This window comes from Antedon bifida, chromosome 5 (assembly GCF_963402885.1).
Source record: "Antedon bifida chromosome 5, ecAntBifi1.1, whole genome shotgun sequence".
NCBI classification, from domain to species: Eukaryota; Metazoa; Echinodermata; class Crinoidea; order Comatulida; family Antedonidae; genus Antedon; species Antedon bifida.
The window spans coordinates 5,154,307-5,168,843 of NC_136230.1; the positions used below are offsets into that span (position 1 = coordinate 5,154,307).

The following is a 14,537-nucleotide window of genomic DNA, read 5'->3' on the forward strand; positions in this document are numbered from 1 at the left end:
TAAAATACTCTATTTTTGAATATATAAATGTGAGTAATTTTCTAGAAATACTTTTATATACATGATTTAATAAGAAAAACTGATGTAATACACATTTTAGGTAGCTAGCCATGAAATAACAATTGGCCAATGAGAGTCATTGAGACATTGGTCAGATACGCTAATAAATAAAAACATTCACACGTGTGAAATGCAGAAAGCGTGTTGTTTACTGGGGATTCGAGCATGTGGTAGGTATGTACCTCACATCTGTGTAATTGGAAGAAAAATTAATGCATAATTGTACATGAACTTTATGTAATGTATTGACATGATAAAGTTGAATCATTTTGGTCACTAAAATTTATGAAGGTTTTTATCGAAAAGTCTGATTCTAATGCTGCCACGATATCCCAATTTTTTTTTCAGTAGTCGTGAAATTGACGTTGTTGTCAAAGATAGTCTGATTGGAAGAAAAGGCTAGAATTTATGGTGGCTCCACGTTGAAGAATGGGACGATTAGAAATGAGCCTTATGTTTTAAATTTCCATTTTACACAATTTTACTGATTTAATTTAATATAATTAACCATCCTGTTAACATGATGCGAAGACCATCGAAGCTTGAACCCATTGACGAATATCTTTCTTCACATGGTCTATACCGCAAAATAACAGCAAAAGATGGCTCATGTTTGTTTAGGGCTGTTGCAGAACAAGTAAGTCAACTTGTTAATTACAATGATTTATTTTGTGTAATGCTATATTATTCAATATATTTTATAGTTTTTATAGAATAATAAAGTTTGTAATCAGGAATAAATTCATTTCCACATCCAGAAATATGATTTTATGTAAAATTTCCAAAGTGCACATGGTTGACCCCACACCGACCCACCACTAACCTCTAGGCCTAGTTTTTAAAAAACAAAATATGTTTGATTTAGGCCAAATAAAAAATATTCTTGTTAAGCGTCAACCTCTTTCAGGAGAGGGAGTAGTTTTTTATTACATTTTTTTCCAATTTTAATAGGTCATTGACATTAAATTATGCTACCATTTTGAAAAAAAAAGACACCGCTCTTTTTTTTAAAGCATGAATAAATGAATAAATGAATCACTGCAAGAAAACCATTTACTGCAATAAAATTGTTCCTGTACACCTGTAATTTATATTTATCGAATTTTTTTTGTTTTTTTTTTGTCATTAAAAAAAAAACAGGCAGCTCAAAAATCAGGGGAGGGCAGTGACGCTAATAATTTGTTTTGGCCTTACAATAGATACCACTCAGACCTCCCAAATTGCGAGCATCTCCCGATGTTTTTTCATTTCTGATGCTCGCTTGCTAAAATACAATTGGATAAACAAAAAAAAAATCCCAATAAATGTATACAAATTTATAATTTCTATTGTTACTACTTACTTTTTCGGCCTTCTGGATGCCTGACATACACCAATATCTTTTACAAAAATTTAAAGCGCCCTCTACAGTCAGAACTGTATCTACAATGCGGATTAATTTTCTATAAATATCTTTACAGATTTTTTATACCCAGGCACAGCATATGGAAGTTCGCTTATCTTGTATTAATTTTATGATGAAAAAAAAAGAAAATTTTAAGCCTGTAAGTACAAATTTTCATAATTTATATCTACAAAACTTGTTCTGTTTGAAGGTTTGCATGGCGAAATCAAATGTTGATAAAGTTGGCGGTACACAACGTATATTAGTTCTGAAAAGAAGTATTGAGTTTCTCGACGTTTCGATCAATATGCTTTGATTGTCCTCACCAACATAAATTTGTTCATGTTATTAATTTGTTAATGTGTTTTTTTTTTCTAGTTTATCGAATGCCCTTTTAATGAATACATATCACGATTGAGAAATCCTTATGTAAGTTTCTCTTTTATCATCTACTATTTTAGCGTATAGGTGCAACATTACTTGATGATCAATTCATAAGAATTAACACCGAGATATCAGGCATTTTTTTATATAATATAATCATAATATTCTGTTTTTGCACTACAGGAATGGGGAGGTGATGTTGAAATTTCAGCTTTATCCCTACTTTATGAGTGAGTTTCATTAATATTTGTAAAAATCGCTATAATTTTAATACACAATATTAGTAACAATAATTTATATTTATTTTTACTATTATAGAGGGAGCTATATATAAGTTTATAAAAAGTATATTATGTAAAATTATATTTTTTAAATCTTCATTACACCATAAATTATTATTTGTCCTATATAACAATGGTTAAAAAACCCCATAATATAAATAGAAAAAACCAATCTAATATTTATTTAAATTTAAAATTTATATACAAAATTTAATGACAAAAAGAGAGATTGATATTTTGGAACTATTATGAAAATGTTTATCTCTCTTTTTGCCATCAAATTTAGTACCGAAATTATAGTAAACATCTTTTAATTTATAATTTTTAAACACGGTCTTTTGTAGACGTGATTTTGTGATATATGAGGAAATAGGGAAGCCACCAGTTGAGGCAACCCAAAATGGATTCTGCAAGCAAGTATGTTTTCATTCTTTTAATATTTAACCACCTGTAATTGTACAAATCTGAACGAAATGAGATCCGGTATTATAGTATTGGCGAATTAGCTTGGTAGTAAGATGCTAGTCTTCCAATCAAAATTTCAAAATAAAATCTCATTTGTACAAAGATTTAGAACTTTACTTAGGTATAAGCTTCTAAAAAAAGGTAGTAAATTTTTCTGAGCAATACATTTTCTTTTTGATAGATTGTGCTTTGTTTTACACATGGTAACCACTATGATAGTGTATTCACAAAACAATTTCAAGATGTTGCAGCAATTTGTCAAGGTAACTAAGAACATAGCTCAAGAATTAAAACATTTGAATGATAAATGATTCTGATGTTCTATGACATACATAAATTAATATTATGTTATGTCAACTCGCGTGTATAAGTGTACACTGTTTTTTATGAGTATTCTTGTTTCCTGCTAAAACAGATAATTACAAGTAAATTCAACACTGGCAGCCAACATGCTAAATAAATGGTACATTATTTAGCAGATTTCCGTTAAATTTTATAATAATACGATTTGTATAGCGCCTTTCCAAATTGATCAAAGTGCTTCACATTCTAATGCATAGGAAACAAGTAAGTTTTACGGCCTTTCTTAAATAGATCTAACGATGTTAACTCTCTTGGCAGAGGGTTCCAGAAACTTACTCCAAATTTGGAGACAGACACGCCTTTCAAGGTGCTCCTCTAACCTGAGACGACGCCTCCCACAATTAATAATTTTTTCTACTTATCAACTAGCTGTTGTGTATGAGATGCTATATAAAGATGTTTTCAAATTGCATGACAAAGTTGACGAGGCGATTGATATACTACGATATCCAAACCGAATTCCATTCCCATGCGAGCAAGATCATGAAGGTTCTCCTCGACAACAAGAACATGAATTTGAAAGTTCAGGAGAGGTGTTTGATAATAGAGGATTTGAAGTGGTGAGTAGTGGCGTAACGTCTATCAGCGTTTACTGGCTCAACCCAGGGCCCCTGAGCATTGCCAAGTGAAAAAAACAGGCATTCAATTATGTAGAAAATGCTAAAAACGCACGAGGACTCCAGCGTTGGAAGGCCACTTAGAGTTCCTAAACCAGGGGCCCCAGGCCTCTGCGTTACACCACTGGTAGTAAGACAAAAGTGAAATGTCTGCATATGATTACCTAAAGCTTGGTTCCCACTAGGATGCAATTCAAGGACATAAGTGCAATGCAAGTAATTTTACTGATTGATTGATCATCTGAACTGTCACTGATTGTTCAACAAATACCAGTTTTATACATGATTCACTAATAGTTAATTAGTTATTACATTGGTTATTTTTGTTGTAGAAGAGAGAAAATAAACGACGTCCACCCTTCCCATATAAAGTTATAAAGTCACTAGATCCGGAGATATATAGAAATGTTGAATTTGATACATGGTCAGATTTTAAAAAGCGTTAGTATTCTTGATTTATTTCTAAACCTAAATCTTTAAAAATAAAATTAATATCTAAAACCTTATTTATGTGTTGTTGAAATATTACTTGTTTTGTACTGCATTGACATTATCACTAGGTGGTGGGAGGGGGTGGGTCGTCCTTGGATCTACCTACACAGCAGTACCATATATGTTTTTTATATAATAGTTTCAATATTTCTCGATTTGATATAATAATAATATATATATAATATAATTATATAATAAGTAATACACCTTAATTCAGTGACTGCTCTTGCATTTCTATACAAAACTATATCTTCTATTTTTTTTTATAGAGCAACAACACCGAGAATATCTTATTTCTGCTGGGATGCAGTATGCTCTTGGTGACAAATGCTTAGTAAGTGAATTTTATGAGTTATGCTAGGTAGAGTGATGTAGATAAAGTTTGTAGTGCTGTTACACTCCCTGGAAAATCTGTGGATTTGGAAGACCGGCTTCCATTATGTAAATATGATATGTTATGTTTGCTATTTAACAGCATTGTTTTTTAAAGTATTTCTTAATCTATTTGTTTAGGTACATTTAGATGATGCATCCAAATTTTACAATGCCCATATCCAAGATGTGTCCTCATCAAATGGACCAGTTACTGTTTTTATAGAAGAAATGGGCGAAAAGTAAGACAAAAAGTGTTACATTGGCATGTTTTGGTTTTTCCTCTGTTCTTAAATAAAAAACTACCAAATACACATTCTAATATTTTTATTATTTATTTTTAGTTTTTATTATTCAAATGAATTTTTTTAGAACAATATTAGAAATAATTCGTAATAAATAGTTATTGTGCAACCTTTACATACATTTTTTTATGTAAATATGATGATCTATTTTAGCTATGTATTTGCTTATTTTATTTAGTATATTATATTATATTATCTTAGCTTTCATTAATTGCATGTTCCCTGCACACATCTTTTTATTAGTAGCTAATTATTATTTGACTCCTTTTTGAATACAATTATTTACTGCATATTCTGTAGTAGATTTGTCTTTGATTTGATTAAGCTTCTTAAAAGGAAAATTGATTGCACAGCACTATGCCAAGACTACAATGGAACGCCGCTTCTGTTTGTTTGTTTGTTTTATTAAATTTTCCACACACATCAAATAATACAGTTGTACATTCTAATAAAACATATATTAATTATAAATTGATTAAGAGAAAGAGAAAGATTGTGGAAGGAGGTCAAATAAGTTCAAAGAACTTTAAGGCTGACCCCCATTTCAAACATTATACTATAAATAATATAATAATAAATTATATATAATTATAAATATGTGATAAAAAAAATAAGTAGAACATGAATTAAAAAAATAATAAATAAATAAATACAGAGTAGTATTCAGATATGGGATAAAAAGCAAGTATGCATATGGAAATATGTAAAATCATGGCACAGATTATAATAACAATATAATGGAAATTGGGGCTGTAGCGTAAGCTATCACAGCACAGTTTATAAGCAGGCACTGTAGAATATAAACAATGCATTACTTCGTAGTCTCTAATGTAGTGTTATACAATCAAGCATTCCACAATAATTTTCTTAAGCATACTAACAATACCATGTTTAAGTTACTAAAGTGAAGTTGAAATTATACTATAGAAATTGCAGTAAATTAATATCACTATCCCCCCCCCCCCCCCCAAATGCTAGTTTCCTGCATGATTTTCCTTTTGTTTAGCAATAGTGCCGCTATTATTTTGTATATTTTGTGTTTGCATGTTTTGTGGTAGATGCACTGTACCAATTAAAAATCTACGTCCCCTGAACCAACAACCTCAATCTTACAAATGTATTTCTCCTAGAAGCTTCAGGAACCAATCAGGCCACATTAGTAAGTCATGTGATAAACACTTTCTTTTTTTTTAGCCTAATGGAGTTTGAAAATAAATTTCATCCCTCAATTTAAATATAATTTGAATAATGATGATGATGATGATGATGTATATTGTTATGTACTACTTTACATCATAACACAGTAACACAAAGCAGATAAAAAAGTGTATAAATTATTATTATATTTGGCTTTCATCTTTAACCCTTCCTGTACCTTAAAAGCCTTTTTATATAAATTCATTACAAAATTACTTATTATAAATTAAAATTAAGAAAATACATTGAGGTTTCATTGTTGTATATAACAATGAAAGTTTTATTTTATTAAAATGGTTTTTGCCTCTAGGTCCCCATCTTCGAATTTTAAAGAGAGGGCGGTTTTTGAGTGATAGTGTCTATATTTTAGGTGAAGATCAGCCGCCTTACCAAGACCAGGGCGTAAGAGAGGAGAAGTACTCGCCTTACAAGCAAGGAGCACCTAGATATCTCTCACCGTACAGGTATACAAAGATTGATAGGGGGAGGCACCACAAATTGAAATACTCATGCATTTTGGTCTTTTTTCCATCAACCTTAAAATAATCATTTAATAATTAGTCTACCAGAAAATATTGATTTATATCCCTCCAACCCAAATCTTTTTAAATATTGAATTTAAACAAACATTCTCCTTACCTACTAACATGTCGATAGAAGATAATTTCTGTTCTGTTTTTGTTTTTTTTTTTCTTGTTTTGAGTTAATCATTGCATGCTTGCATCACAATAATATAATTTTTAAAACAACCTTTTTTCAACTCTAATATAACATTTAATTGATCAAAAATGTAGATAGTAGACGATTATAATTATTATACATTTATATAACCTTATTTCAACTCTAATATAATATTTAATTGAGCAAAAATGTAGATAGAAGTCGATTATAATTAATATTCATTTATAGAATGCGGAGAGGTGTACATTACAATCGGCAAAGGACCTACAGCCAGGGAAGTGATGTTGACGAACATTTGTTGGTTGATAGTTCAATGTATGACCTTCAAGATGACGAAGGGCAGCCACCTTTCACACCCATGCCCGTAAGTAAATACTGTAAAACCTCAAAAAGAAGGGCTTGGGTGGGATTCTTTTCTAGAAGGACTTCTTTTTTAGATGGGCTTCATTTCGAAATGGGCTTCTTTTCAAGATGAGCTTCTTTTCGAGATGGGCTTCTTTCCGAGATGGGCTTCTTTCCGAGATGGGCTTCATTTCGTAATGGGCTTCTTTCCGAGATGGGCTTCTTTCCGAGATGGGCTTCTTTCCGAGATGCGCTTCATTTCGAGAAGGGCTTCTTTTCGAGATGGGCTTCTATTCAAGATGGGCTTCTTTTTGAGATTACTTTTGGTGACCTTTCGGGTACCTCCTGAAACGGTAGTGTTATTTTTATGCTTATGCGTGTGTGTGCACGTTAAGCAGACGTGGTTCTTCGGGCTGAGGCCTAGTTTTCACATGACGTTAATAAAGTTACTAGTTTACAATTGGACGATTCCTTGTATTTATTACTCTCACTGAGAACCAACGTAGCCATAAAAGAATTGAATATAACAGAAGTCACCCTCTACCTACATGACCCAATGAACTGGTTTTTAAATAATCCGTAATTGCTGTGGATCTTTATATATAAATTTACCTAAACTATAATAAAATTGCTAATTATTTGTAGGTACATGTTCATCAAAATGGACCAATGGATGGAAAGTCTGGGTGTTGGGGTAAAGTGCGGAGACGAGGGCGCACAACAATACCCATGAACCATCCCAGAAACATGGTACATGATCACTATGGCGACCACTTCATACAACCATGTGGTGAGTATAGTATATATTGGATGCAACAAAGTTGACAGCTCTGTCTACACCATCAAACTTTATGTGACAACAAAATGTGCCCATGGACATGATGATTTTTTTCAAACTAGTTTGATAGTGTAGACAGAGCTTAATGTCATAGTGTATTTGGTTTTTTGTATCAATTTAATTTTAAACTGATTTATTGTTCCTTTTTAGATGTGCAAGTAGATGATGATATGTATGAAGAACAAGGTACTGTACTTTGTTGTTTTTCTATTTAAAAAAATATTTGCTTCCTGTCTGTAACTAGTGAATTTATATTTCTTGATATCTAAAAACATTTATAATTTATATGATACTGTTTACACTACATGTGACAAAAAAAATGTGATGTGCCCATATATGGCCATGTCATATCACTACCATATTTGGGTACATCACACTTTTTTTGTCAAATTAGTTCCATAGTGTGGACAGAGCTTTAAAGTATGCTATCAACGTTTAACTTGATTTAAATAATATAAATCTCATTTTTCTTTTAACAATTAGTAATAGATGATGGTCAACGTCCTCAATTACACCGAAGAAAGGTAAAAGATTTAAATTCTAAACTGTTCAAAACACAAACTATGAATTTTCATTTTTCATATGCTTTCACATGTATCTTTGAAAGAGCACTTCTTTATTCAAGTATTCAATGTTTGGTATTATTGGGTTGGAAGCAAACATGATCTGTATTAGTACTGTACTATGAATTAGTTCCTAAGCACAATGTTTTTGCTTTGTCTACACTATAAAAAAGTGTGATGTGCCCAAATATGGTAGCGATATGACATCATCATCATGTCAATATATGGGCACATCACATTTTTTTTGTCACATAAAGTTTGATAGTGTAGACAGAGCTTTACATTATTATATATTATATTGATTTTGTCACTATATTATTTATGCATAATTTTTGTTGTAAATTTGTGTTTTTGCAGTATTTACTTTTGTGTCTGCTTGTTTGTAGGTTGTTTTGTGTTCATTATTTGTGTAAGTATGTAACATGTAGAACAAAAATGTGTTAACTACCACATCCTAAACTTTATTGTTACTTTATTGTGGTTGAAGTGGCTGTTAAAAAATAATTTAATCCATTTTTATCACAGACACCATCACCAGCTCAAGATATACCCCATAGTAACATGCAAGAGGGTCATTTTGTGTGTGCTGACCCGAACTGGAGCGATTCAAACTCCAGCATAATGGAAGACAAAATGCATAAATCTATGAACAGTAACGCAACACCACCAAATATGATACCTGTCAACAATCAACCGTCAGTAGCTGTTGGCATTCCATTCTGTCCTATTATGTTACCAGGTAATATGGCCTGAAATAAATACATCATCATCCACATCCAGCCATCACATCATCTGTTTATTTAACATATACATGTTGCATACAGCTAGGGAGGTCTGAGGTTTCGAATGATCTCTCTTTTTATTGAGGTGCCCTATAAATTAAAGACCATCACCAGCAAATGGAAAATAAATAGGCCTAATAGCCTAGGCAATGATGATTTTTAACCCTTTTATTGGAAAAACAAACTTCCTTGTAAAAATCCTGGCTATGAGCATGCACGTGACACAGGGCTTAGGGCCAGTTCACACAGACAAGCAGTTAGCAGTAAACAAAAATATTTATTCTATGCTATTTATACAGATGCAGATTTAACGTGGACAAGCTACGCTGTTTTCCGCTTACCGTTGCAGCTCGTCTGTGTAAATTGGCCTTTAATAACTATAATACTATTTCAGCCAACTGTGATAGGTACCATTATTTTTAACATATTACTTATTATATTTTCTAGCAACTGATAACTTAACAGGGCCAGTAAATATAGCAGCTGGAAGTTCAAGAGATCAAGCCGGTTCTGATCTGCCACTAAATGGTAAGAATTGAATCTCTTATTAAATAAACAAACACATGAATGAACTAAAGTTGTATAACCAATACAGTAGAACTCCCTATTAAGGGGACACCTTCAGGACCCAACAACACATCATCTTAATAGAGGTGTCCCATGAACAGGGGTTGGCTGTTGTGTTAAAGCGTACTATGTTTCTCCTTGTTTGTTTCATGAGAAAGTACCTTCATAAAGCTCTGTCTACACTATCAAACTTGTTTGACAAAAAAGTGTGATGTGCCCAAATTTTCTAGTGATATGCCCAAATATGCTAGTGATATGACATCATCATGTCCATATGTGGGCACATCACATTTTTTTGTCACATAAAGTTTGATAGTGTAGACAGAGCTTAAGGTTGCCCATAAATAGGGGAATCCCCTAAATAGGTTCTACAGAAATGTAGCCACCAGTACAGTTGGTAAGGTTTTGATCTGACCACTTTTTCACAGAGGCCTTTGACTAGGCCTACCCTGTGGCCAGCACACAGATTGTTCCCTTTTGTTGCGACCACTTTATTTCTCGTGGTTACAGCACTGATTCAGTACATTAATACCATTGTCTGTTGCCAGAATAGTTGTATACATTTGGTATATGTAATGGAAAATAGGAAATAATTGGAATTAATATTTATGTGGTTACTTTTTCTGTAGATGTGTCCACCTTAAGATTCTTTTATAATTTAGGATTTGAGGTAGGTGTGTTTTTTATCTGAATTTTTTTAATTATATGATGGATGTTTTATTGATATTTTTGTTCATTCTGCTAATTACTGTTTGACATTATTATCTATATATTTATTACATTATCTATTTATTTACAGTACTATCATCAAGTTTGTATATACCAAGCACAGCAGCAACGGCAACCAGCCAAGATCCAGGGCCCTGAGATTATTCAGTACCCCATACATTACCAGACCTTTCCTCCACCTGTTCCTCCACCTCATCAGATGCAGATGCCTGCCCAACAGATGAGGCCAGCAGTGATCCCTAGAATGCCGTACCAGGAGGGATCTCGGTGCCGAAGCTCCTCTCTAGGTAGTATTATATCTGAAGAAGAGTTTGAAGGGAGGAGGTCGTATGCTAGAGCTAATGGTATGGAATTAAGTGTGTGTGTGTTGTAGGGCGGGAAATGACTTAAAATAAAAAATTAAATTATAATAATATTTAAGATGATAAATTGTGTTATATAGCATGTATATATTTGTAGATACCTTATAAGCTCAACTTGGGGTATTACCTTGCACCTAAATTTAAGAATTGTCTGGCCCATTAAATTTTGGTCCTCTATTGTTGACACACCACCCCAAAATGCTTGCCCCAATTTATGTTTAAGTTACGAATTTTAAAATATGTTTCAGGTATGTTACCATCTGATGCCTATTACCAAGAACAAGGGTTTGGTAAACCACCGCCAACACCCACTGTTACCACCTACCTACCGGTAGCGCAAACAATGCCTCCGATGCCAGGTACACCACATATGCAGATGGCTGCCCTCAACCTTGATACTCCGCCGGTCACTCCAGCAGCGTACCAATACCCAATGGTAGGTCCTCGTCAGACTGCACCAACACAACAGTATATATACCGTAGTCCGACGAAACCGAACCCACAAATGCGTGGTAAAAACGTTAATGGATTTATAGTTGTCTAAGTCAAGAGATTACTCTTTAAAAGTGACTGCCATTTTTTGCGTATTTAAATATTCCAGATTTGTTTCTCTTTCAATTATTGACAAGCCTGCGATTGTAACCTTGATTGAAAATATTGATATTTTAACAAATATTTTACATAGAAATTAGCCATTTAAATAATTCAGTTTATATTGTTTTGTTCTTTTTAGAAGATTTTTCAATTCTTTGGTTTTTGAAATTTATTATATTCTTCCAAGTTTGGTTTATAAACGAATATATTTGTGTTGAAAGAAATGATAAATTATATTTGAGAAAAATTTAATTAATTGGTTTGTATTGAAAATGAATATTGAAAAAAATATGATATATTATTATTAACATATTGGAAAAATGCAAATTAATTGTTAATGCTTTCACATATTATTGCCGATACATAGATTTATATAACTTTTCAATGACATTTTAAGTCTCTGAAATATTCCATTAAGTTCAATTATTTTACTTAAAAAAATAATAATTTTCAGTAATAAAAAATCAGATGGCAATTCTTTTGATCTGATAACAAAAGATTTGCTAAATTTGATCTCCAAATAGTTTGTTAGTTGATTGTTCAAAGGTTATATTTTTACCAAAAATCTTTAATAAATTTATACAATTAACCGTAGTGCAATCAATAGACCAAGTTATATTTTTGAAAATTGAATGAAGTTATTTTTTCACAAGTTTTTAGATTTGTGTTCTTATATTTCATAGAGATTTATTAACATGGTTAGGTCTGTTTATTTCTGAAATGCGTTTCAAATATAAGTCTGTGCTCCCAAATCAAATAATTGCGTTAATTAAAACCAAAAGATAATTACAATGATAAGAATTCATAAATATTCTGTAACTGAATTGTGTGATCTGCGTGTGAAAGAATATGTGGATGTTATACTTATTTTATTGAGCTCTATCTACACTATCAAACTTTATGTTACAAAAAAATGTGATGTGCCCATATATGGACATGATGATGTCATATCACTACCATATTTGGGCACATCACACTTTTTTGATAGTGCAGACAGAGCTTTAAGATTATTCTGGTAAGATTATTCTATTATGGTTTACATTGAGTAATGCTTGAGAGGTGTGTTGTTTTTGTTTTAAAGTGAAGTTGATGTGAATAGTGATTGGGGAACAAGCCCCATGACTCTAGAAATTATCTTACAAGTATTTTATAAATATGATATGTTAATGGTTGCCTAGTGTTCCCTGTCAAGTTTTTCCATTAGATCAAATACCTTTATTCTTCGCATTCTGGATGTTCCGTTCATCAGGACATTAACGATCTAATAACTAGTATATAAATAAAATGTATCTATAGCAAATATCATATCATTCATATTTTAACATAGGTTTGTTATCTAAACTATTTGTATCTCATTACATTCTATTGTCAAAATATAAACAACCTGGAAATTACAGTATATGTTAAAAATAAATATAAAAATTAATTTTGCATGAAAGAAATGTTATGTTTAGAAAATTGTTTGTCCTTATTGTAAAGCATAGGTGATGATTTATTTTGTAAGCCATTTTCAAAAGCAATGTGGTGTGGAACTTTAAAGAAGAAATTCTAACGCATATATTTGTTATGGACTGATGTGTGTCGTCCTTGAAATATTGAGAAAATTGAGTAAAAAAATTGTATATTCTTCAGAGTGTAGTTTAAGTGAAGTAACATAGTTTTGTGTAAGTGAAATGAAAAAAAAATGCAAAAATAATATTTTGGTAATGAAAATAAGAAAAAGATTTATTTTTGTAGTATTGTAGTCCAAAGAATCAAAACGGTATTTGTTTGTGAATGTCCAAAAGAATTTAAATATTGTGTTCCTGTATCAAGTGTGTTTAAGAAAAGATGTATGTAGTGCACCCTGTTTTTTTAAATCTTGCACAAAAACATTTTATTTATATTATATATACATATGTATGCAGGTGTTTATTTATACCTATGCCATGTTAAACATTGGCTTACACTGTATACATATCTATGTATACAATTTAAATATATTGAAAATAATAGGTTAAATAAGTAAGAAAACAGGGAAATTGTATGGAATAACTTGTATTTTGTTTTTGAAAGAAATCGTCAGTTTTGTTAAATGTATGGTTGAATTAGAAGGTATATTCGTTGTATCGTAATGCACCTCAGTAAAAAAAAAAGATAAGTACCAGAAACTACATTTCATACATGCAACTTCCGATATACATTATATCTATTGTACTGTATATATGCATGTTTCATTTTTCTTTATTTAATTATCAAATCAGAAACATTTTCCTTGCTTTTGTTAAAAAATGTATTTTCATTTTGTTTGAATTCTCTGTAAGCCGTGAAGTTCAGCATCGTGAGCAGATAGATTATGGAGGTGAGAAAAACACTCCACATTTTACCAGCTAGATGTCTAGGTTTTACAGACAATTTTAACACTTTAAATATTACTTTTCAGATTTTTTAAACAAATGTACCAAAATCTTTGTAATTATTTTTTTCTGTACAACAATACATTTTAAATATGTATTTAATTTCATGTGATGTTTTACAAACTGACCTAACAGTGAATTAGGCTATTATTCCTTCCTGTTTCTGTATACACTATCCATAATTATACTGTAGGCCTACACCAAAGCATAGAACTATAGATTAATAACTAAATTTACAGTATTAATTCAATATGTATTCAATGTAATATCGATTAATAGATTGTTAAAAATTGTACTGAAGTAATATTAATGGTAGATCTTTTTTAAATTGTATTTAGTATTTAAAATGTGTTTATTTGCCTTTGTTAATTTGCTTTGTTTTTTTTTATATAACTTCACATATTGTATTGTTTTTGGTCACAGTATATATTGTTATTGACTGTGTATTATTGTGTCGTAGCGCACAAATGTTTCTCACTGCCAAATGACATCAAAGTAATAATAATTATATCTAATCTATTATGAGACTTGGGATCAAAGAATTGTTTAAAACTCATTATATTACTCAATTTCCATAAATGCAGTCACAATTATCTGAAATAAATTGTCATTCAATTTCCACAGCACTAAAATAATGTGTTGAACTGTTTGTACTGTGTGTCAATCAATGTATTGTGGTCTATGCGTAGAGAATTAGTACTACAGACATACTTTATTTACTATACTATTGGCATAATTATATCCAGTACTGTACCTACTTAAT

General features: G+C 31.3%; 1 protein-coding gene across 4 annotated transcripts; it reads left to right on the forward strand.

Moving 5' to 3' along the window:
• The first annotated feature begins 79 nt into the window (after positions 1 to 79).
• On the forward strand, positions 80 to 14,409 carry LOC144841956 (uncharacterized). Of its 4 annotated transcripts, none has more exons than XM_078698267.1 (22): positions 80 to 234; positions 409 to 697; positions 1,521 to 1,604; positions 1,823 to 1,873; positions 2,012 to 2,058; positions 2,454 to 2,526; positions 2,756 to 2,837; positions 3,307 to 3,497; positions 3,887 to 3,995; positions 4,316 to 4,380; positions 4,560 to 4,660; positions 5,782 to 5,882; positions 6,231 to 6,384; positions 6,830 to 6,965; positions 7,589 to 7,733; positions 7,932 to 7,967; positions 8,265 to 8,305; positions 8,870 to 9,083; positions 9,574 to 9,654; positions 10,323 to 10,363; positions 10,493 to 10,766; positions 11,033 to 14,409. In XM_078698267.1, exons 2-22 carry the CDS (start codon positions 581 to 583, stop codon positions 11,326 to 11,328), a joined length of 2,439 nt encoding a protein of 812 aa, XP_078554393.1. In that variant the 5' UTR covers positions 80 to 234; positions 409 to 580; the 3' UTR covers positions 11,329 to 14,409. The 4 variants fall into 4 exon arrangements, with proteins under 4 accessions (XP_078554393.1, XP_078554392.1, XP_078554394.1 ...); XM_078698266.1 differs by having other exon boundaries at positions 412 to 697; XM_078698268.1 differs by having other exon boundaries at positions 412 to 697; positions 10,493 to 10,709.
• Positions 14,410 to 14,537: the final 128 nt, after the last annotated feature.